At 37.2% G+C, this 26,122-nt stretch overlaps 1 protein-coding gene across 12 annotated transcripts in view; it reads right to left on the bottom strand.

The window, feature by feature from the left end:
• Window positions 1-26,122, bottom strand: part of LOC107747466 (calcium-activated potassium channel subunit alpha-1) — a 261,309-nt gene that overhangs the window by 48,647 nt on the left and 186,540 nt on the right. For 10 of the 12 annotated variants that reach the window (XM_016561980.1, XM_016561987.1, XM_016561984.1 and 7 more), the window contains exons 6-16: window positions 21,843-21,918; window positions 20,932-21,007; window positions 20,374-20,544; window positions 18,400-18,491; window positions 8,405-8,515; window positions 8,019-8,124; window positions 7,766-7,848; window positions 6,385-6,454; window positions 5,480-5,635; window positions 1,693-1,802; window positions 1,199-1,267 (exon numbers count right to left, since the gene is read on the bottom strand). In XM_016561980.1, coding sequence (XP_016417466.1) covers window positions 1,199-1,267; window positions 1,693-1,802; window positions 5,480-5,635; window positions 6,385-6,454; window positions 7,766-7,848; window positions 8,019-8,124; window positions 8,405-8,515; window positions 18,400-18,491; window positions 20,374-20,544; window positions 20,932-21,007; window positions 21,843-21,918 — 1,120 coding nt within the window. Of the gene's footprint in view, window positions 1-1,198; window positions 1,268-1,692; window positions 1,803-5,479; window positions 5,636-6,384; window positions 6,455-7,765; window positions 7,849-8,018; window positions 8,125-8,404; window positions 8,516-18,221; window positions 18,314-18,399; window positions 18,492-20,373; window positions 20,545-20,931; window positions 21,008-21,842; window positions 21,919-23,375; window positions 23,669-26,122 lie in introns of those variants that run through there. The other 2 variants (XM_016561990.1, XM_016561979.1) reach the window with 2 other exon arrangements.

Below are 26,122 nucleotides of genomic sequence, written 5' to 3' on the forward strand. Positions count from 1 at the left end.
TTACCGAATATGTTTTTCTGAGGTAAATGTGACGTTACGTGACACTGTTTACAAGCCGTTATATTGACGTCTTTGCGCGGCTGAAACACTGATTGAGCGATTACATGAGACAGGATACGGATTAAGTTATACTCTTTCTTTTAATTTACCTTCGGATGTTTATTCAGGATTACTTTGTGCTGAAACTGGTATTAATGTGGAGGAGATGATTAGTTCACGTGCGCCTGCGCTGCTACGTCTGTTAAACTGAGGTGCTACAGCGATCTGTCACTCCACATTAAACAGCGCCAAAATTGCATTTATTGTTTGAATACTGCAATACAATGGAGAGAATTTGAAATCTGAGACTTTGTTTCATATTAAAAGTACCAAAGCAAAATGCTTATTGCGATATATTGGATGGGAAGTGCCCTTCAATGTTCCGTCCATTAACTGAAAACAGGCTAGACTAATCGATTCTTGGGATTTAAGAATCGATATCGTTCCGTAAAAATGAGAATCGATTAATATCGAGATATCGATATTTTTTACCCAGCCCTAATAAACAGTGAAGCAGAATGTTTACACACATTTCTAGTGGCCCATAATATATACTGTCATACCGCCCATCCCTATAAAAAAAAAAAAAAGGAACAACATAACCAGGTCTTCAGGCTGATATTTTGATGCGTGTGTTTTCAGGCCAACTTGTGTTCTTAACCACACTCATTAGTACACACTGTGTACACAAAAATGTATTAGTAAGAGTTACAGTGTACAGAAACATTGGAACACAGGTTGTGGATGTGGGAATGCCCACAGAAGTGCTATTGATAGAAGGCCCTTTACTCGGAGAGTAAACCCTCATCAATACAGCACAGTGAGTCTGAGCAGATGTCATGGCTCTTTGGCTTCACTGTGACTCTTACAGACAGTGATCGGCAACTGTGATGCTGTGAGAGTCGAGCTGAGGCGAACTTCCTCCAGTGACAGAACGTAACATGCTGCTGTCTCAATAAGAGTGATTTCAATTTGAAACCAGATTAGATTACTTGCAGAGAGATTTAATGATGAAAACCTGCCAGCCTTTTCTTACAACAACGTCTAGCAAGTAAAAAAGGATAACTATACTGTAGGACCAATGAGGGACACAACTGCTTTGCCCCTCTTTGGTCAGTGTATTGTGAATGGTGGAGCTGAAGACCGAAGGGGAACAAACCTGCTTTCCCTCTGCTCTGACTTGTACTCAACAGCGATCAACAACAACTTGAGCTTCACATAGCACAGCCTGAAACAAAGAACAGACATTTAGTGTCCAGAAGTCATCATTCATCAATTTAAATTCGTAAGACCAATTGAATTGGCCTTTGAAAACTATTTAATGTTGATCTACTGCAATCAGAAGAGTCTATTACAGTGAAATGTCATTGGTTCAAAATCTTGCCTCACATTAAATATCAAATTTGTTCCAACTGGCTGTGAGTGTGTCAAGCAACAGTTTCACATTCAGTGTGGACAAACAAATTGTTTGACGCTGAAAATGTATCACATCACATCTGGTCAGGACATGTGATAGTTTAAGTTTGCAGTAAATTTGGCAGTATATTAAAAAATAACTTATTAGAGCCTTTATGATACTTACTACAGCGTGTTTGTATACAGAGTAACGGCGTGCTGTAAAGCTCCCATGCTTTAGAGCAGAAGCATACTTACTCACAAACTGTAGGAAATGAAAGCCCCACAAAGGCACTGGACAGGTACTCCGTGTACATTTCATTGGCCACTCCCTCCAGATAATACTTCTGCCATGTGTCCTCCTCAATCTGCACAGCAAAAACAGTTGGATTCAGATACACACAGTAAGGGAGGACACCATTTAATTTGATGGAAATGGATAGACAGCAATCAGAACATGTCTAAACATTTTTACAAAAAATTATATCTGACTTAGTAGTTCACCCAAAAATAATAATACATTTTTTTTTATCATTTACTCAACTTCATGTCTAAACCCATAAAACGTTTGCTCATCTTTGCCCATCAACAAATGGAGATATTTTTTTAATGAAACCTGAGTGATTTATGTGCCTCTATTAAACATCCATTCCACCAAACCATGAATATATCATAAGAGAAATCCATATGAAATATTAATTTAAATCCAAGTCTTCTGAAAAGGCACAATTGCTTTATATTATATAAAGAATTGTGTTTTTTTCAGAAGATTTTGAGATAGAACAGATTAAATGTGGGCTTTTATTCACATAAAAACTCTGGTCAAAGCTCATACATAGAGCTCATCAAATATGGTAATTGCAAAGTCAACCATGCTTGTTAGACACACAAAAACCAATGAAGCTTGTTTACCATATTTGATGTAGTCTATGTATGTGTGTTGATGTGAATAAAAGCCTAAATAAATGTGTTTTTCATATAAAATAATTAGGTCTCCTCAGAAGACTTGGATTAAATTGCTTGATTCATTTTTACAATCACTTTATGAACTTTTTAAAGTTTTGGTGTAATGGATTTTCAATGGAGGTACTGAAATATTTTGTGTTTCATTAAAAAAATATCTAAGTCTTATGGGTTTGGAATGACATGAGGGTAAATAACTGATGACTGTTTTTGGGTGAACTATCCTTTAACAAACATATTTTTCAAAAAGTCTTCAAGTGGAAAAAAAAGCTGTAGAAAACAGCTTGTTTTCCTGTGCATCAAATTAAGTATGGAATCTACCGACTAAGGTTGATAAGTACAATGATGCATTGTGCATCTCATATCATGAGTGCCATTCATTCCAAACACAGTTTAAACATGCCTTACACTTTGAAGTTGCTCTATCATTCTTTCACACCTGTAACATTTCAACCTTTGTCAGACTTGGAGAATAAAGGCCAGGCATATTCCCGTGTCTGAGCTCACCGCTGGTCTCTTCATCATCCTCTCATTACATGCGTCTCAGAATGTGGAGTGGGTGGGGCTGTGATAAGCAGCGGGGCTATTAGGCAAACACTCTGCCATTAGTCAGCCATCTCACCCAGCCAATGTCTGTCTGACAGAAAGTCAAGAGAGACACTTTCAAAGCCAGGCCTGACTCCCTTTCTCACTGCCAGGCTAAGAGCACTTGCATTCTGGGCAGGCATCCTTTAGGGCGGCACTAATGGGTAGAGTTTTGTCATTTAGTCCTAAAGAGATGGCAGCCATTTACCGCAGGCTCCCTAAATTACCCCGCACGTTTGCGCCCTGCCTGTCAGAGCTGATGTAAGTGTTACGGGCGTGTTCTCTCGCACCCACTGAACAATTATTTTCTCCAGTCTCTCTAGAGAGCCTGATCCAAAAGCCCTCTGCTTACTGCTTTTTTTGTTAAACCTGAAGAGACCAGATAAAAGATTCATGCTGAACGTTCTTGTGGTTTTATTTGTAGTGAACGGCACAACACATCAGAGATTTATAGTTAGAACAACAAACATAATGCAAATGTGTTTGTGGCTGTGTGAATGTGTGTGTCCTTGGGGTGTGGGTCTCATTAACACCCCTCGGTAACACCCTTCTGCTCTGCTTCCTGAATGCCCACTCAAATCAGTCAAATTAGCCCTCTCTAACCCCGCTTCTTCTGCAGACAGACCGCCCTTACACTCTCACACATTGAGTATGTTTATATGGACAACAATATTCCGATTTTAACACGATTAAGACAATACTCTGATTAAGAATCTACCATGTAAACATATATAGAAAAGTGTCAAAAAAGAAAAGAAAAATGCCAATTATCAGCCGATATCTCAGCCTTGGCGACCACTATTTATATATACCACAATATATCAGTCGACCACTATTTACAACATTAGCTGAGATAGATTTTTTTTTTTTAATCCTTAAGAAAATTGTAATTATGATTGAATTTAAAGACAGAGCAACAATTTGCTCAGAAACAGTTATTTTTTTTTTATAAAAAAGAAGCAATTTTATGTTTCGTTTTTGACTTCAAAAACCAAGGTACACACTGACCCATCATTTTTTGTGTAAAGTTACATCCCTAGTAGACAGTAAGGCAGTTAATGTAGTATTGGGACAGAGTCTTTTTTACAGCAAACCTAAAGAAAAAAAGAAAAAAAAGAAAGAAAAATAATGCTTCTATTGCACAGCTAATGGACATAATGTTAAAGGGTTAGTTCACCCATAAATGAAAATTCTGTCATTAATTACTCATCCTCATGTCGTTGCAAACCCGCAAGACCTTCGTTCATCTTTGGAACACAAATTAAGATATTTTTGATGAAATTTGAGAGCTTTCTGACCCTGCATAGACAGCAACTACCACGTTCAAGGCCAAGAAAGATAGTAAGGACATACAGTAGTTAAAATAGTCTGTGACAAGAGTGGTTCAACCTGGTTCATCAGACCATAAATTAATTTGTGTTCTGAAGAACAAAGGTCTCACGGGTTTGGAACAACGTGAGGGTGAGTAATTGATGACAGAATTGTCATTTTTGGTTGAACTATCCCTTTAACTTTTCAGCATTTTTCTCTGTATCACAGTTTGTTGCCATCAGACTCATTTAAGAGATGCCTGGCATTTTAAACAATACTGATACACTTCCCTCTTCACCCTAACAGATGCCCTGTTTGAGTCATAGAAAGTGTTTTTGGTGTTACCATGGTATCTTTTGTAAGCATGGACATTGGTCTGAGAGGTTAGATGTGCATTGTGTTGTATGCTGTACTCTGGCATGGGTGATCTGGGCTGTCTCTCCTCTGTGTTTTTATGAGAAGAGTGATGTGCCCTGCAGATGTTTCCGCACATGCCACATTTAAACAGTCATTATAAAGTCATTCCTCTTCTCTTTATGACAAGAGAATGCTGCTCTCCATGTCGAAAGCCTGTGCAGTTTTGAAAAAAAAATCAAAGAGAGTAAAATATAGCCCCTTGCGGATTTCAGAATAAGTTTTACAATCTCTGCGAAATTCTTCAGTCTGATCGCACACTCACGCTCTCTCTTGATCTCTCCGTTTTTCCAAAGGGCTCCATCCAAATCTGAACCACCTGATAATAACCCACCACCTCACTGCAGTCATTCAGGCCTCAGACCATTTTATTTAGTGTTTTCTTAAAAAGAGCGATCCGTACGGCTCTGAGCAGTCTGGTTCAGTTGGACGATAAATAAAGATGGCTTTGGGGTGCCGTTCATTGACTATGAAACAGGCACATGGTTCGCATTTCCCCGCTCTATCGGCACGCAGGAGGACAGTAAATTCAGCGAGAGGAAAAACCACTAATTTACATCCTCACTTCCACCATGCCATTGACTCATATAAATTACCTCATAATGGCAGCGGCAATGCTGTGTTGCCGTCCCGAGTAGGTCCCAAATGAGACCGCCAGGCTCAGAAGATGATTTACTCCATACCATAATGGCTCTGGTGATTGAGCTGAAGTGGGGATGGAGGCTGATTCTACTCTATGGGTTTTATCAAGGCCCAAGACGGCTGACGGTACCTTGATATATGACCTCATGGAGAAGAGGTTGGCGAGCATGGTGGACAGGCCCTGTGCCAGGCAGCTCTGGGCTATGAAGCCTGCCTTCAGCTCGGCCAGGCAGATCGCATCATCACCCTCCTTCCAGTTCCAGCTGGGAATGTTTAGCAGATGGGCCTGAGGACACATGGGACGAGACAAGGGGAAGTTAACAATGTCCCCTGCTGAGAAGTCTAACAACTGTAGTAATGAAATACACCAGCAAAAAAAGTGAAAATCAATACATTTCTTACAGTTTAGGGAGAAGTGAAAGATCAAAACTAATTTGTAGCAGATAAACACGAACTTCTTATATATTATATTAAGGTTTGAAACGTACAGTAGAAAACACTGTCAAAACAAAGCATGTTACAACAGTCCACAGTCTGCCCTACCTAGTTAGATTATATAAATCTGTCAAACTGATAACGCAAATCTCATAACAGTAGCACATCACTATTTCATATCTCATTGCTAACACAGCGGGTTTGCTGACAGTCCTCTAAAACAGTTGTCTACAGTTGACATTCAATTGCTCTCAAGTGAACTGTCCCATGAACAAAAAACATCCATCAAGTCATTAACATCCATCTCCTGTTTCTGCGCTCCCTGGTGAATACAAAGCTGCGTTCATGTTGCTGTAATAGGGGATAAACATTGAAGGGAAAAAAAATATGTAGACATACTGTATTTGATTCCGTTGAACTTATAAAATTCCTGTTGTCATGGACAGCTGAATCTGAGGGTATGTTTATCTGCCACATGTCAGATTTTTTTTTCCATAAATTGTATAGCCTCTTTATACATTATTTGTATTCCTTCTGTTTAGGTCTTGATAATTTTATTGTTGATTTGAATTGACAGCAACAGAAAATTTAATTTCCTACCTTGTTGTGGTACTGCAACATTTGAGTGATTATTCTGATCTTTGGATGGTAGTTCTTGATAGATATTACTCTGTAAAAAGAAGAAGTTGTATTAATTTACAGGTCATTTAAAGCCAACATAAAACAGCATTTGCGGGGAAAATAAAAAAAGATAGAATATATAAATTTTCAACTTGGTTTGTTTCTTTTGAAGTATAAATTTAGATTAAAGGTGCATTCAGTAATTTATTGCTTATTAAACAACACAAAGATACACTTCAAAAGTTTGGGGTCGGTAAAATTCTTTAATGTTTTTAAAAAAAAGTCTCTTAAGTTCACAGAGGCTGCATTTATTTGATTAAAAATAGAGTAAAACCAGTAATATTGTGAACTGTTTTCTATTTTAAGTTACTTAACATTTTTTGTGGAAACTGTGATAAAAATGTTCATGATTTTTTGATGATTTCAAAGTTCAAATAAAATATATTTTAAATACTTTTTTAAACAATTAAATGTCTTTTTTTAAATCAATTTAATGCATCCTTGCTAAACAAAATTATTATTTCTTTCTTACTGACCTCAAACTTTTGAACGGTAGTATACGAGCGGCACTTTTGAGAAATATCATTAAAATGATGTACACTCAACATGAGACGAAGACTCTAGACATATTAATCTTCTAGAAAAATCTGTTTTATTCTGCATGGAGCAGGTCGCTCCCTCATATAAACAAAAACCTACTGAGTGCACCTTTAACCTCCAGGAGGACCGTCCCACAATTCACCATCGTAAGTCACTTTGGATTAAAAACAAGCATCTGCTGAATGAATAAAAAATAAATTAATCTTTCATTTCCATAGAGGAGCCTGTGATATGTGGTGAAACGGTGTGATTTCCCTGTGAAATCCAGTCTGGATTTCTCTCCAGTCTCGTAAGAGAGGTGCAGAATTTATTTCCATATTAAGCTGCTCTATAACACATTAGTTTAAAAGAGCACTCCGAGACCTGCCTACATTAATATTTCATTTTCCAAACAGTCCAGCCTGGGTGCAATTCTGTGCGTTACTCATGGCTAAAGAACATCTCCAGCATGAAAGGAGGAAGGGAAATATGTTTGCATTCACTTCACACACACGTTTTCAGAGCAATATTACTTGACTCCGTCCCAAAGGAAATTTCTCCTGGCTCCTTTCATCTGTGTCCAGGTATAACATGTATGAATCTGACCTGAGACGCCGAGTATCCCATTCACACCTTCCTTTAACAGCACAGGAGGGTGAAAGACATCATCTTTTTTACAGGAGGATGTCCCTAGTGAGTGTATGATGCTGCTGCCCACAAACATTAAAATAAGATGTGCTCAAATGTGTTGATAGCAAACGCAACCCTTCACCGAACTGACCTCATGATATTAGAGGCATCTTCAGCATCGGGGTCTGCACAGTATTTGTTTGCAAGAATCAAGCAGGCGTCCGCTGACTCGATCTGTACAAGATGAATAAGAAGAGGTGACGCCTCAGTGTTCAGAACAGCATCAAAACATCAAAAATATGCTAACATTATTATCTACTATATCTGTACAATTCTGCATCTGTATCCCGATTATTAAATTGTCAGATCAAACTGGAAGAAATGCTAAGTTTTTCTGAGGTTACCTTTACTCTTGCTAGATCATGCGGGTTGAGGACCGATCCTTGATAGAATTCCACCTGAGTGAAGTGACGTTTGAACAAGGCTTCCAGCTCAAGATTAGGGGAAATACTAGAGTTTGGCAAAAAAAAAGAAAGCGTGTCACTAATGAAGAAGAATTCTTTTTTGAGAATGCTTTAAGTTTATAGGAACAATGTGTCATTTGTGCGCCACTAGCGGCTAACAAAAGAATGTCAAAACAACTTACTGGCTGATCTCTTTGTTATATAAAAACAGGCAACTCTATTTGATTTATGTGTTTTTCTTAGTAACATGCAGTAATTATATTCTTTACAGTGCGGAAAGGCTCCATCAAGATTATAGAAAGTATTCCAAAGGGAATTGTACTTACTTATGAAGAAAAACAATTTCTACATTGACATCATCCCTGTCCTTGTGTAGGAAGTCTTTAAGGAAGTTGGAAACACTTTCGAGCGTGATATGACCACAGACCACAATGTGCCTGTAAGGGGGAAAATTCAGCTGAAGAGTGCAACATAAAATAAAACAAAACTCTGGCATATCCTAAAAAGGAGCATAAAGTCATAATAACCAAAAATGTCTTGAAAACATTAAATGCTGTGGCTTTCAAATATTCACTGTCCGTTATAGTCATAACAGCACATGTTGTTTTACCTCATATTTATAAACATGGTTTAAAACATTAAATGAAGTGCTTTGAACTTTTCAGGACAAACAAAATAGAATCTTACATTTTAATGTTGGATCGTCAAATGTTCTTAATAAGCCGTGTCTCTGTAGCCAAACCACCCCTGTGCTAGGACGCATGCTGACATGCACATCAATAATAAACTGACAAGTATCGGAACCCCTGTCAAAAGCGGTTAAATTGTTTTTGGATCTGTGGCTGCCATGAACTCTAACCGTGACTTCTCCGGACAGGCACCGAATGAAAAACTTGCAATATATCAGATGGAACAAACAAACAGACTCAACTGGATTGTTCCAGAGGTCACGGTCTTCTGGGGCTCATTTATTCTGCCTCCATAGTAAGATCTAGTTTCATACTCTAGAGCCGTTCCAAAACCTAGTAGTGAGCCTCCTTGACATCTTCTGGCTATATCAGCAGCACTCAAACAGCGCTTCTGTGATGTATTAGCTAAAGCTAAGGATGCAATAATTGAACTAAGCAATAATCACACAACAGTACAATAAACAAATTACTTGACATTGAGCAACTTATATTTTAGATTCAATATAGTCAGTTGTATATTTTTGCCAACAAAAATAAAAGCTAAACAAGCAATATACAATAATGATGTTAAATTCCTGAATGAGTATGTCTTCTTAATCAAGTTGGTTGGGTAATTGATTCAATGACTCACTCTTAAAGACAGTCACTATTTTTTATTCCTAAATTAATCAATGTTTTTGAACAAATCAGTTTTATTGTTATTCTGTGACATGCAAGTGTTTCATTTTTGATTAAAATAGTATTTTTTAACAAATCAGCTGAGTAAATAATTCAGGTAATTTACTCGTGAAGACACTCATTCATTTAAATTTCTGCATAAATCAGTGAATAATTCAGAAGCTCATTCATGAAGAAACTCACTTGTTTAATTTTTAAATTAATTTAGTTTAGTCAATGATTCAATGACTCACTCATAAAAGACACTTGTTTAATTTATGAATACATCCGAGTATGAATTAATCTGTTACGCCGGTTTCACACTGCATGCGTAAGCAGCGCGTATTATTTTCGGCGCTCATGTTAACAGATTATTCACACCGCACGCAGAGGCAGAGCGGCAGCGCGTAGCAGGAGCAGAGCAGAAGCGGCAGTGCCGCAATCGTTTCGGCGCCGAGTCTATTTTTGCTGCGCCGCTTACGCTGAATTAAAGCCACAGTGTATTGTTCTTGATCAAGATTGACCTGATTAACATGAAAAATAACAAATTTCACCATAAAATCATGTAAGTGAGGTGTTACGTAATTCACAATCACCGTATGAAAAAATAAAATGCACAAAAACGCATCACATCCACGAGTTTTTGCCCAAACTTCAAAGGTCTGTTAAATTAATAAAACTAGAGGCATTTGTTAACTTTAAGATTACTTTTTATCATGTAAACTACCTATATACAGCATGTTATTTACATATGTGTGTGTGACAGAGGGGAGGGGGACACGGTCGCATCGCAGCGGAGTATGCTGGCCATATCATACATCAAAGCACATGAAAAAATACTATAGTAATTTATAGTAAATACTATAGTGTTTTTGAAGCATACTATAGTAAAGTACTTGAATTAATTTGTTGTGGTAATTCCATAGTTACTGTGGTAATATAACAACTATAGCAATATAAACAAATTACTTTACCCAGTACTGTACTAAGTTTTCTACAACTATAGGGTATATTACTACAATACACTACAGTTTACTGTAGTAAAAACTAAAGTATACTACAGTATTTATTACAGTTATCAGTTCACTATAGTTAATACTACAGTATGCTGTAGCATTCATTAACAAAGTGTTGTAAATATATACAGTATAATACACTTTACTATAGTATGGTTCAAAAACACTATAGTATTTACTATAAATTACTATAGTATTTTTCATGCACACAGTGTTCGAAGGAGAACGCTGGGAAATATGACAGAAATGACGATACTCGTCTGTATTGCAGTACACAAGCCGTGGTTCAGCTGCGCGTGACAAACGCTGCCAGTGTGAAAGCACAATGGGCGCGCGCTGCTCATGCTCTGCATATGCACCGCTACTGCGCCGCCTCCGCACTGCTTGCACATCCAGTGTAAAACAGCCGTTAGTCAGTGATTCAGGGACTCACTCAAAGTCCATCCCATATTTCATTACTGAATAAATCAGTGTGTTTGAACAAATCAATTTAGTAAATGATTCAATGACTCAAAGAAAGTCATGTGTCGCCACCTATTGGCACAGCAATGTAACCTGCAGAAAGAGTCACAGAAAAATCCCTCAACTGAAGGTTGCGTTTTTAAGCCTTTAAACTATATACCAAACTACACACTAATGCACTTTAAATTACACACCAAAGTTGTTCTCAAGAGTTTTTTCATGTCTGCAATGATCTGACTCGTATAAAAGATTACGGCCCATCATTACTATCCTAACAACTTAATGGCCACTTCTATTACTGTTGCAGAACAATAACAATGCTTTATTTGTCAAGCAGGGCTTCTATGCAACAGGAGGTTAAAGAGTTGAGCTTTAGCCATGGGGTTTTGCGGATCACTTCACTTCCCATACTGGATTACTCCAATACTGCTGTGGTCAAAGTCTCAAGAGCTTTAACTATGCACGGTCATCAATCTAAATCTGTCCAAACTAACTCTCTCTTTCCTCAGCAGACATGATGTGCTCATGAGTTTACAAAGAACAGGGGCTGCTGACCTTAATTGTAACTGGGTGTATGTGCCTGTACACTCTCAGTTGTAGGAGAGGTGCTTATTTGTGCTCAGATCCAGGGCAAACATTAAGCGGATCTCTGTTTGCCGGAGGGACGCGATGAGGCTTTATGGGTGCAGTGTCTGGATGCTATCACACATAATGATCTTCACAGATCTGGCCTCTTGTATTTAATGAGTGGTAGTAATTGCACGCATGACTGTCCTGGGATGAGAAGACTCAGTTGATGGCTTGGTGTAAAGCCAACAGCGTCTGGCAAAGGGGTGGCTTGATGAGAGACACATTATTCATGTTTTCCTATTTCCAAAAAATGCCCGTTTGAGAGCTTTAGTTAAATCAGAGAGTTTTGTATGACAATGCCCTCACTCTTTTTACTCTAGAACAGAGTCTCTGGCATGGATACAAACACACTCTGTCTCGGTTTATGTCAGACATCTTGTCTCCATGTTTGGATGAGCTATCAGTGGTGCGTGACTGTGCTACTGATTGTGTTTCACCACTGCGGGGGTGTTTTGTTTTGTTTTTTTTCTTCAAGTTTATGGTACCGCCAATGAAAGCAATACAAGATGTAAAATCATACAAAAGAGTATTAGATAAGACTGATGTCATTACGTGATGCCTAAACCTTCATAACTATTTCTGTGCTTGCGTAAAAGTGCACTCAGTAATACATAAGGTCAGTAAGACCCCAACTGAACTTTTGTGAACTTTCTATTCAGCAAAAATAGAAATAGTATAAAAATAGTATTAAAAATAGTATAAATAATTACTATGAAAAAAACAGCATTTTAACAAGAAAAAAAAACTAAATTTAAAATATACAAATGTTTAAACAATTAAATACTGGTGGAAAAAAAACAACTTAAAACCTACACATTTATGATGTCTTCAACTTAAAATACACACTAACAACACTATACTGTGAACAACACACAGTGAAGAGAACACTTGGGCTACAACACAATGTTACGCACGATAAGGTGAAATAAAACAAAAAATGTGCACAAACTGAGCAAGCAAATGCAGAAGGGCAGTTACCCAGCATGCACTGTGAATCATGCTGAATAAAAATGAAAAAATAAAGCACCAAAAATATGGAAATCACAACCAAAATGTAAAAGAAATTAAAAACCACAAGCTCGAACATCAGCCTCAGCAGCGAAACCATTGATACTGCTCTAATCCTTAAACTGAGTCGAACGAAAAAGTGTCCGGTCTGTTTCTGCGCTCAAAAAGTGGGTAGTTCCACAATTAGTTCTGGTACTATGAAAAGGTTCCCGCGGTGCGAAAGGCCCTAATGTTTTAGGAAAAGCTGTGTCCAAATGATAGCTGTGAGGAGAACGATGTGCGATGAAAGGGGTCCATGCCTGCCCTTGTCTTCAAACTAAGAGAGAACAGAGCTTGAGATGGATCACATGTGTAGTCCACATGGGGCCAGGGCTCCATCATCATTACAATAAACAACTTGATGCAGGGGGACAATAATGAATTTAATTTGGCAACTCTTTAGCCAGTAACACCTCCTTAAACTACTGTAATTATTCAAAAACACTCCATTATGTCATATCACTGCAATTTCCCTACATATGCTGTAAAGCTGAGTATTTCTCAGAAATAGCCAAATATTCAACACTCTGGGTACCAAATGTAAAAAGTTAAGAACAGACCTTTAAAAAACATATTGACTGACCTGCAATCTAAATAGGTAAATATGGTTATTGTGGTGGCTAACTGCTGCACATCTCAAGAAGTCAGTTTTAATCTCTCTCGTGTGGTTTGTTTTACATCGTCTACTCATTTATTACCTGCTACCTGCATTTTGACAAATTAAATTGTAGGAAATATGAACACACAAATAAATGATCAACGCAATATTCCATGTGTCTCTGAACTAAAAGAGATTTAAGCAGTGCTCATGGCCAGTCAGCGTGGTTTCTGATGGGCACAAATGTTTGCATACCAATTATATAGTTAAATTATCTTTCTGGGACCCAGCTCTGTGAAGGGTAATAGGATTTCCAAATTCTGTCTAAACTCTAAGTGTAAAGATACATTCTAGGCTTTACAGAGACATCACATATTTAGGAGTTATTATCAGTTATATTATCAATTATATATTTTCAATCATTTTCAAACAGTTTCTTGTAAATAAACATGGGATTTCTATGAAACATGCACAGTTTCACAGAAACTCAAAAACACACACTGACAAATTAGACAGGTCAGGAACATCCATTTTTGTCCATATTTATACAAATTATTTCTGGTGTAATAAAGCCAGAAAGTAAACATTACATAAATAAATCTGTAACATCTTTTAACATATTAGAGAACTTAAGTAGATAGTTCATCCAAAAAGGCAAATAATGGCAATGTCATAATTTCCTCACCCTCATGTCGTTCCAAACCTACATTACTACTGTTTTAGTATTATTTATACACTATTATATAATTTATTATTTATATTATGATATTTTGAATTCATTTTTATGTTTTGCTTTATAATTTTATGTACCTGTCATTTTATTATTTTTATTATTTCTATTTATTTTCTATTTTTACTTACATTTTAGCTTCATTTTACTTACATTTTACAGAAACTTATTTTATTTGTATGGTGCCCAGCACATGACATGCATGAAAAAAAAAGCTAATCGTGTCCACGACATAATACCTCATACCTCATGTGTGCACAATTTACTAACTTGCTCCCTCGTTTTAATTAAATCGCGCACAATATAATTGGTTCCCTCAATTTGATTCAACTAAAACATGGCCACGATTTAGTAAAACGAGGGAACTACTTATGTCATGCGCACAATTTAACTTTTTCCCCCCCCCCTGCATGTCACATGTGGGGCTCCGTATATTTCAGTTAGTTGCCAATGCATTTTTAATTTTTTTTAACATGCAACATTTTTAATCTCCATTTAAGTTTTTTTTTTTTTTTTTTTTTTTGTTGGTTTTTTTTTTTTTTTTTTTTTTTTTTTTTGTCTAGTAGGCTATTTCTAGTTTATTTTAGCTTTCTTTCAATTAACTATTTTTAAAGTTTAGATTTTGTTAAAAATAATACTGACTGTATAATTTACTTTCTTCAGTTCTTTCAGTAAAAGAGATATTTTAAAAATCACTAAAAAACAAGACAAAAAAAATTACATACAGACATTTTTCTACATATTTTCTTTTGTGTTCCACAGAAGAAAGTAAGTCGCAGAATGAAATGTAAATGATGACAGAATCTTCATTTTTGTGTGAACTATCCATTTAACTAGTTTGGATCATGTATGTTAAGTCGAAGTTGAGATCCACTAATTTACATGAAATGCCTATTAACTGCATTTTCAGAATGTGTATAGGTATATTTTCAAAGACATGACACAAACATTATTTCATAATTACATTTACATTTAAATCATTACATTCATTTAAAACACTAAAACATTTTCTATTTTTCTGTTTTTAATTTTTTTTTTTTTTTTGCTGGGTCCCAGGAGGTTATATATAAATGCAAAATCCTGTTATGTTTCAGCATTATAACTAGCAGGACAATGCAGTAAGCTGTCCAACATCACAGACTAGTCATCAGACTGTCAGCTATGCATGGATAGTTCTCCACGCACACCTAAGCTGAAGTCAGAGAACCAGATGACTGAACCTCTATTGATCTCACTCATTTTAATATGTTGTGAGAGGCATATCAGTAATGGCATTTCTATATGCCATTCTGTCCTCTTTTCAACTCTTACTCCATGCATGTGGATGCCAACACAGGCCTGGTCTGTGGGGGCAAGCGGTGCCGGCTCCACGTTCTTGGTGTGGCTTAGATTCTGGAGAGAAGCTCAGAGGCGGCGCATGAGCTCAGAGTTCACTCAGGGTTTACGTCAGTTTCAGCAGTGCTCTAATGGAAACCACAGAGACCCCGACCTGATCCAACAGAACGCTGCTCTATATTACAGTCATAGATCCAGATCTGCGTTCCTGTTCTGATGGTTAAACGCTACGCTGAACACACGCTGACATCAACAGCCATCACAAACCTGGCTGTTGCATGGTTTCAATAGCAGAGATTACACTTCAAATTACTGCTAGGCTCGGCACACCATGACCGTACTGTCAGGACTCAAATAATTAAATGTATAAATAAATACAATATTACTAAAAAGCTAATGGCCTCTAAAAAGAAACATTACAGCTATATTACTTTTTTTAGTTGACAAATTACAGATTTACTTGATAAAGATGGTTGTTAAGAAGCACTTCAGTACACTGAGAGCACACTTTTAACAAAAATTATGTGCTGTGTTAAAGGGACTCTTTAGTATACAGACTATGACTACAATTATAGTTACACACTACTAGTCAAATGTTTGTGGTCAGTAAGATTTTTTTTTTTTAAACATCTCTTATGCTAAACAAGGCTGCATTTATTTGATCAAAAATACCATACAAAATATTCTGAAATATTATAACTTAAAATAACCCTTTTCTATTTTTATACATTTTAAAATGTTATTTATTTATGTGATATTACTCCTGCCTTCAGAGTCATATGACTCTTCAGAAATCATTATGCTGATTTGCTGCTCAAGAAACATTTCTTATTATCAATGTTGAAAACGGTTGCATTGCTTAATATTTTTGTGGAAACTGTAACACTTTTTTTCAAGATTTATTTGAAATTTGTAGAAATGTTTTGTAACAATATATATTAAAAGTTGTTACCGTCACTTACAGGTATCAATTTATTGCATCCTTTCTGAATAAAAATAATTATTTCTTATTTCTTAAAAATTCTGACCAGCCCAAAACTTTTGAATTTTATGGTATATATATATGGTATATATTGTCCATCACAAACCACACTGATTATAAACATAACAGTTTCATTAATAATAATTCTCTAATTGTTTGAAGAAAAAAAAAAGTCATGTCATCTAGTCTTTACACACTTACAGGCTTCACTAAATTTCTTGGTTCATTTTGAATCAGACATGAAAAAAAGAAAAAAATCTGACGATATCTCACCTCAAGTTTTGCACATTAGACTTTAAATTATTATATTTTTATTGTCATATTTACTGTCATAGACGCAATCTGGAACCCTGTTAGCAAGGTAACAAAGGGATGAAAGTGACTGCATATTCAACATTCATATATATATATATATACTGTATATATAAATAGGAGTTAAGAAAGACAGAATCTGGTTTTATGCTGCACTGTTGTTCCTACAAATATGATGAGAATACTGTTAGACTGCATTTAAAATTATCCATAATTCTTTGTTTTAAAGTCAAGCTAATCTCTACACTGAACATTATTACAATCAACGTTTACATATCAATTATGCAGCCTCCAACGTTTATTCATAAACACCTACTCATGGATTTAAAAAAAATGGCTCTTGGACATTTGTGAGTTTATGCAGAATTACACTCTAAACGTATGTATTTTGCACCAGCCTGAGCTTGTCGGAAATGTGCTGACAGTGGAAATAAATATCCCGACACATTTATTTCAAGGTGTCGTGATGTGTCCGTTCATGAGCACACAGTCCCATGTATATTTAAACAATAAGGCGAAGCCTGTTGCCTGTCTTTCTGCTCGGCCAGAGAGCTGGAGCCTACTGTAATTGCAACCAGATGCAAGCATAGCCAGAGAGAAAGAAAGTGAGAAAAAGAGAGAGGCTCAGCTCTTTTGACAAGGCCTTCTCTCAACACCAGACTGCCAATCCAAACGTGGGGCTGAGGCCAAACATAACATTTCATCAATCTTGTTTCACTGACAGCGAAACGGCATCAAACAAAGGGGCTCTTAATGGCTTTCTCCCGGCTTAGTATTTGCCCTCAAATTCAGATTATGAAAGCCGGACGTGACCGTGGGCCTGTTTCACGCTGCGAAATGGGTTGGGAAAGAGCGCGTGCGAGAGAGATAGAGGGGGCTCTGGAACGTAAACGTGAGAGTTCGCGAGAATCGCTGTGCTGATGACAGGGCCGTGTTTGAGCCAGAAACAAGTGGGGGGGTTTCAAAATATCCACATTCACATTCAGGGGTCATCTTTGAAAAGGAAAAGAAAAAACGGGACATAGTAAAAGTACCAAGCGGGGCAAAAAAGCAAGCCAATTGCAATGGAGCAGCTCCAGTGCGAGAGCTGAGGTATCCAGGCATTCAGGGTGTGTGCTGACTGAAGATCAGGGCCAGAGTCGTGTCACACAGAGATGAGGTGAAGGGCCAGCAGTGACGCACAGCCAGAGAGGCTTTTCTCACTGCAGCATGCAAACTAAAAAGCCAACATACGTCCATTCACAGAGAGCATGCGAGAGATGGGTCAAGCATGATGAGCAGAACTCGAGAGAACAAAAAACTAAAACAAACACAAGACAATGATGACACTAAGTGAACAGCCTTTTTTTCTTTTTTTTTTTATCCGAGTATAAACTAGTGATCTTCTATCATTCACTGTGCTCTTTTCATTTCAAATGCAAAACAAACACTGATTCTACAGTAGCACATAACGGATGGAAAAGCAACAGTCACTGTAATGAAATTAAAATGCAGCAGATGCGTTAGGGAAAAGAAGCCACAGACACAGAGCAAAGGGCATGGACATGTGGCTTCGATGGCCAAGGTCTCCAGTCACAGTGTGACATTCATACGTCCTATCTTTTTTGTCTGCACTAACCCCCTCTCTATCTGAGACGGGGGCGTGTGAGTCACACAACCACACCTGGTTCTGGATTTTGACTTACTTTCTGCCTCGTGCTGAGTTATAACTCCCTCCGTATTTCTTCCGATTAAGGATGAGAGCAGCAATTTCTGGCACGTAGCGAGCAAACATGGCCTACATGCATGGAACAGAAAAAGAAAAGTGCATGCAAAGAGGGGTTCTGCTGTGACCAAAGCCACAGAGGCACCTGGAATACTTACTTTCTGCCATTTACCGCACTATAGGAACCACCATATTTCTTGCGGTTTCCTATTAACTCTATGATTTCAGGGACGTAGCTGGCAAACATGGCCTAAGGAGAAGATAGGAGACAGAAGCAGAGGCTAAAAAAGAGAGCGGAGAGACCCGTCCGAGTCTGAACTTTTTTTTTTTCCCCCAACCTCTGAGGTGCAGAAATTGACATCTGTTTACTCCAAAAACAAAATGATGTAGCTTGGTAATATGTCTTTTTTTTATTATTAAAATAATAAATAATATTTTAGAAATCTAAAAATGTCCATTGTGCTTCTGAAAAGATCTGAAAAAATTCAAATTGAGGGGAAAATGGAATAATGGACAAAAGGCCTGCTTTGGAGACACTCCACTGGTTTGGAGACAATTAAAAAAAAAAGTTTGTCGTGCTGCCCATCTGTATTTTCTCTGACAGCACAAAAACATCTTCTGAGAAGAAAGAGAAAGAAGAAAAAAAACCTACATGCCATGTTTTGTCCAACAAACACTAATGCAGTGGCAAGTGGATTTGAATAGTCCAGCCTGATCGCCCACAGCTGCAAAGCACATTAAGACTCATTAGTGTGCTTCAAATGAGCTGGATGCACTTTGCAAGATTGCAGCCTTGACAAAGTTCTGTTTTATCTCCACGCTATGTGTGTTACTAGGGATCTTAATCCCCGAGTTGTCAGCCTGACCTCCCGAAGAGAGTTGTGAGAGGTTCTTCACCTCTCTCTAGGGCCCTGATGAATTATGACATCTGCCTGATCAGATCTGACGGTTTACAACATTTCCATACTGAAGTCATTAATTGAACACCTGATATAAAGCAGAGCAGTGATTATTTCCAGCCCTCCTCAAAAACAAAAAGAAATAGCAGATTGCTATGGAAACTTCTGGACAGCTGGAACTTTCTGTGTCCAGTGATAGAACTGAAGCACATCTGTCCTGCATTATGTCTATATAAGCTTCACATGAGACCTTCTAAATGCCTGTGGATGATCTATACCTTGATCTTGAGTCTGTTAACCACCTAAACACTAAGGCTAGGCAATATATATTGATTCTTGAATCTGAATATTTTTTATGAGTCATTTCTTTTAAACTGTTTCTATGAACGAGTTTCAAAATGACATCATTATTCAAAAATGATTCACTGTAAAATGTGATCGTAAGGAACTATTCTACCTAATCTAACCCATTGCTTTCAATAGTTGGTATCAATTTTGGTATTTTACTTCTTGCCATCAATCAACTATTTGAAGTAACGGTTTCTCTGATTGATGACAAAACTGACATTTTCCACTTGTAAATAATTTTACCAAAAACTTCCTGCAAAACATAAACATCTAGTCTTTATCTGTTATTTCTATGTATATTTTCTAGTATCTTCATCTGAAGTTACTCTGCTGTACATGCACTTATAAGAGAGTTTTTTTTGGCTGCTGTTGCTATGGTGACGCTCAAGCAGGACTATGGGCCATCCGACTGCCACTGTGTTTGTTGGAATTCGGGGAGGGAAACAGAAGGATGGGATCTCCTGAAACCGCAAAACTGTTTTAAGAGAATAGCAACAATATTATTGTCAAAATACATTTCTTTAAAATGCTCATTTAAATGCAATAAACATAATGAGGGGTATACAGCATCTACAAAAATTTACAAAATGCATGTACATTTCATCTTAACTTGGGCTGTAATGGTCAAACAAGGTAATGGATCTTAACGGCAGGGGAGTAAACATTACAAAGACAATGGACATATACAATATGGTAAAAACAGTGTTATAATTTGAGCTATCATGAAGACTGTGGTATGGTAAAAACAGTGTTATAATTGTGGAAAGACAACAGTTATGAAAGTGTCAAATCACAGGAGTTCTGCGTGATTTTTTAGATGGTAGTTGTTTGCATTGGGGAAGGGGAGGGGTGCAGGAGTGCCAACAAGAGGAAAAGTGATTTTACCAGACCACCGAGAATGAAGAAGACCATGAAAAGGCGTCCAAGAGTGGTTCTTGCATAGACATCTCCATATCCCACCGTGGACATGGTGACCATTAATAAGTACACACATTCCCAATATGAGAGCGGTTGAGAGTTTTGGAAGTTTTCCCATGGATCCCCTGAGTTTTCCACCTGCCAGGGGAAGGAGAGCGAAGAGTGAATTACTGACAGATCAAAACACGATCCTCTACAGCCATCTACTGTCCATACAGAAAATCACAAGGATGAATTGTGAGAGCAACCAAACTGAGGATTTAGTGGTGATCAGAGTCTCTGCTGCCATCCAGTGGCACAGATGTCCTCTAATGAAAACAAAACGAAACAAAAACACGAAAAAAGAACCACAAAACACCAAACCTTCAGATGAACGACAACAAAAACCACATATGCCACAAAGGGACAGACGTGACGCTCGCTTAGGAGCTTTTTCCTCCCACGAATCTGCATGTGCTCTCCTTTCTGTGTCATTTCTCCAGGGCATGGGGAGAGAGGGGAGCGTGTGTGTGTTTTTTCACTCACCAGATGAATGAATCCTGCAGCAGTGAGCCATGTGCTTATGAAGATGGAACACAGGTTCACCAGCTTGATGGAATTACTGTGAGAGACGAGAGTTACATCACACCTCTCAAAGTGAAACACATCACACTGACGTACAGATCAGTCAGTCATCTACTGAGCCCAACACACACACGAGTGATGCCTTGCCTTGACGCTGCTCGCTGGGAGTGAACACATAGGTTATCAGCAAATAAATCAGAAGACAGTGGGATCCCGAGGATGACCGACGCATATTGGAGCTTTTAAGTCTAAAGGAGCATTTACATTGAATTTCGGTATCTGTTCCACGGTGGTGTGAATTTTGCACTAAACTCATGTCGCCTCAAATCAGCACTCTCACAAAAATACAAATTATCTCCGATCACTGCAAATCACCATCAATGTGAACGCCCCTTCTATAGCAGGCAATGAGATAAAATACCGTGGTGCAAATGTAACGTCCTGTTGACAGCTGTGTCAGTTCGGTGTGATATATCTAAGCAATTTCCCCCAGCTGAAAAACGAGACGGCAGCTAAAATAAATGAAACGTCCAGCAGTTTTACAACCACTGAGTTGGGTGCTGACTGCTTTTTCTCCAATTCCTTTCTGAGGAGGAATCAATCAGATGCCTTTCTGCTTCACACTCCTGCATTCATCAGGCTGGAGGGTGGCCCTGATCTCTTACCTACAGCATGCTAAATGCACACGTTAAACATTCTGCTCAGCTACGAGCCCTGCAGACTTCTGGGTCAAAGCCGCAGAGGTGTGTGGAAAGCGATGGAAGGGACACCGGAGACTCCTAAGGAGCTATAGAGACTGTGTGTGTTGATACCAGCGGAGTGGAGCTTTTGAAACAGAGTGAGAGAGGCGCGTGATATGTTGTCGGCCTTACCTTGTTTTTAAGATATTCAAAAACTGTAAAATTTCTGAGAACTGTATCAATCTCAAGGCTCTTAGAAACCTCAGACCTGCAAGAGAAAAAAGAAAAGCAGACGAGGATCAATAAAAAGGATCGACTGTTATTCAAAGCAATCTGTGTGTTCAAAATGGAACACCAGATTCCTGCACATTGGATTCTACATTCAGTTTTTTAAAGAACCCATAATTGGTAATAACTGGCACTGACAAGCTCCGTTTTCTTTCTTGCTCTGAAATTCCAAACAATTTGTTTCTGGCTTTAGTTTTAGTTTTACACCACAGCCATGATTTGCTACTTGCTAAGTGTAGTCGGTGATGACAGGAGAGTCATTAGTAGTTTTTTAAAATGTACATTTTATATGTATAACTGCTTATAGCTTTTTTTTTTTCTTTACACAAATAGGAGGATTGCCTCAAGAGTTATGAAAAGTCACAATAATAATGTTAATATTTAATAACTAATTAAATATTAGTTAACTGAGTCTTCAAAAATAGTATGTGAAACAACACAGTATGCAATGAATGCAATGAGGAACATGTCAAACAGTAGAAACCTGCTTCAGTGGTCATATTACACACATTTATTAACACAAACAAATTAAGTAATACTAATTTTTTTATAATTTGATTCAATTTTAGCAGCTCAATCAAATAATGAGTCACAAATAAAAAGTCCATTTAATTTTTTTCTCAAAGTGGATGTATATTTCATGCAGTATACTCAGTTCTGCACATTCTGGCAAATACAGCAGCTCATCCAGATATTTTTTGTGTAGTGTGCACATACTGCATTTAGACAACTTATGAAAACATTACCAATCACAATTTCCATGACAATTAAGCTTTTTTTAAGCAAAACTAATTTACTAGCAAAAATATTGTTTGTTTCTCATACCTTTTGAAATATGTACCATACTTGACATGTCTTGTGAGATTCAACCGTGTAAAAAATAATGTTAATGTTACATTTTTTGTTATAAACTTCAATCAGATGTTAAGCATGTATTATTTGAGACATTTATTTGGGCTTCGAGTAGAGAAAGAAGAACCATGGAACAATCACATGTTTGTGTGTGTGTGTGTGTGTGTGTGTGAGAGAGAGAGAGAGAGAGAGAGACAGAGCGAGAAAGATGTAGGTGCTGAAATGAGTGCATCAGGAAGCAGATTAGAGAACAATATCACCAGCTTCAGCAGACTTCTTACATAAACAACATTTTCCCTGCCTTCAGCCTCAAAAACATCATCTATTCAGAAACACACCATCTTAGCCTTGCTGTAATTCGTACAAAAATGAATCAAAAAGCTTCCTGACGGGATTCACCAGTTTCTCTTTGCAAAAATATTTTTACTTCAAGTTTGATGTTATCTTCAGCAATAGGAAACAAAAACACTGCAATAAACTCCCAACAAACTTCTTACACGGTAAACAAGTGAAAAATTATAACCGCGTAGTTTCTGCAAATGCAGTCTTAAACTAATACTAAGTTCCTAAGAAAGGATGTCTTACCCCAGTCAGACAGTACATGGAGGCAGTAAAAAAAGAGAGCTCTGGTTGTCACTCTCTTTGCCATCTCCTATATGGCCTGGGCCCAACTTCACACGGTAACCGTTTTGAAACAGGTCAGCGCACGACTTTTTGCGCCGTCGGCTCTCTTGAACTGTTTCTGTGACCAGAGCACCCCGTGGGCCCCGAAACACTAGCAGCTTGCTGGAGATCATAATTCTGTGATCCTACTCCTTTCTAAGTTCAGAAATGCAGAATGTGATGTTTCCTCAGAACTTCAAAGATGTGCAACCTCAGATGTACTTGATCAAAAAAAACTAATTTGCTCCGAGAAATAATGTTTTCGTAGGCATGAACGTCAGAATGCATCCAGAAGACTGTTTAACAATACTAAAAACCCTTCAAGCCTAGACAGTGACACCTGCCATTGGCTGAAAACCCTGATTGAAGCCACAATCTGTGACATATGTGGTCTGATCTTTTCAGTATTAAACTCCCACGCATGTATCTTCCCTCTGATCCCTTCTCTGCTTTAGTGAGGTGACAAGCTTTTGTATACACTAAACCCTTCTAGGGATTTAAAATGAAAAAGAAGACAAAAAACAATTCTGAATTAATCACAGGGGTTGTACTAGCAGTGATGTTTTCTCATGCTGTTTTTAAACTGATAACTGTAATGCCATGAAGTAATACTGTTATGTTAGATTATGAAAGATTATACATTTTATAGCAATAATTGCTTTCTAAATTAAGTGCAGTAATCCTGCTGTTAAGCTCATCTGTATTCACTGTACTTCAAAGGTGTCTTCCTGATATTGTCATGCTGTGTTTCTTTCCTGTGTTCGCTTGCATCTGCAAGAGAAACATCAAAACCAAAGATCTGCTCCAAAACCTAGTGAACTGTCTGCTTATGAAAATTCAGTCCTCATTTACTCTCCCTCATGTCGTTCCAAACCTGTATGACTTACATTCTTCTGTGGACCACAATAGAAGTTATTCTGAAGAATGTTGATAACCAAAGAGTTTTGGTGACCATTGACATCCATTAAAAAAAAAACAAAAAAAAAACACATCTCAAAAGGTTTGGTAAATGATGACAGAATATTTAGTTTTGGGTGAACGGAATGCTCCGGATGCAAAGACTGCTTCAAAAGTTGTCAACATTATATTACCTTCTAAGATAACTTATTTTGACAACATTCTAAGGCAGTGTCACATGTATCTTTTTTAAGAGAGGACAATCCCACAATGTCCTCAGTAAAGCAATTAATCCAAGATGGCATTATAGACATACTTTAATTTCAAGTATCGATATAAACAGGTAAGTATCATTAAAATTTTTTTTATTTTACACAATATGTGTGTGTGTGCCAAATCATTCTACACTAGAACAAAGAATAAATCTCTATTGCAATTAATTATGGGTCAACAAGTCTATTGTGTGCTTTGCATGAGGAAAGCAATTTTCTGTCTGTTCAAAGTCACTTAAGAGGTTTCATTTCAATTAGGGTGCTGCTTAATAATTTAGATGAACAAAATATTGAACATATACTGATATTACAGTGCACACTGGGGCCCAAAGAGATTAAAAGGAACTTCTTGATTTAATGCTACATCCCCTGTTTATTAGGTCCAAACAACATTGCAAAATTTAGCATCTTTTGTTGATATTTGTGAAAGTATTGTGAAAGTGTTGATATTTGTGATATTTGTTCACATAAATAAATGTGAATTGGATTGAAATTTACATTTGTCAATGTATTGATATTGTGGTATATCAATAATGATTTTGCTGCTATCATAAAAATAAATCAACACTAAGAATATCATTTCTTTCACAATCCTTTCTTGTCTTTGCACGTATGAGAGTCAAGACAGACGCTGTTGAATTTTCATGTAGTGAAATGCTTTAGTAATTTTTTTGTTGTTGTTGTTGCAAATGAGTTCTATTTCAAATCTTCTTTCAAAAACATTTAAAAATCTTACTGACCCCAAAAGAATGGTAATGTATATGAGCAGAGGTGCCAAAGGTGTGGAGAATCTGCTGGGCCGGAAGCTTCCATAACTGACATTGATTCACAGAATATTACCGTTGTTTGTCAAATAAATAATTTTATGTACTTATTTCCAACACTTTATTAAGCTTTAAGTTACATCTCAAATGACAAGGGATCAAATAATAATCATGTTTATATTAACTAGCAAGTGAACTCATTCTCTCAGATGACCTGGGTATGCAGAGCACTCGCAGCTTATATGGACGGAACGCCACTGGTACATAGGGCTGGGCGATATGGACAAAAAAAATTATCACGATAATTTTTTTCATATCAGTCGATATAGATAATTATCACGATAAATGTCAAATATTTATTTACTTCAAGTTTAAAGACAGAGTTTTACTCCAAAGGGAAAGTTGTAGAAACCAGACCATTAATTTGGGCTCATTATAATGATTTAACAAAATAAATATGTAAATAGAAAAATTTATTTCTTAGTTTCTGCATGTTCTAATGAGTGATATTGTTTCAAATCAAGAAAAAGGTTTGGGTTGCCTGATAATATTAATAATAATAATATAATATATTTTTGTCTCTTAGAAACGCACATTTGATAGTAGCTAGAGTTAGGATGCAGAGGTAAATTTTTGTTCATTATCAAAATCAGTAACATCAAATCATGATAAACACAGTTAAAACCTATGAAAGAATATGAGGTTGGGCCCCCTACCGCACCAAACATACACTATA

The sequence above is a fragment of the Sinocyclocheilus rhinocerous genome, unplaced genomic scaffold, assembly GCF_001515625.1.
Source record: "Sinocyclocheilus rhinocerous isolate Xijiao unplaced genomic scaffold, SAMN03320098_v1.1 scaffold2664, whole genome shotgun sequence".
Lineage (NCBI taxonomy): Eukaryota > Metazoa > Chordata > Actinopteri > Cypriniformes > Cyprinidae > Sinocyclocheilus > Sinocyclocheilus rhinocerous.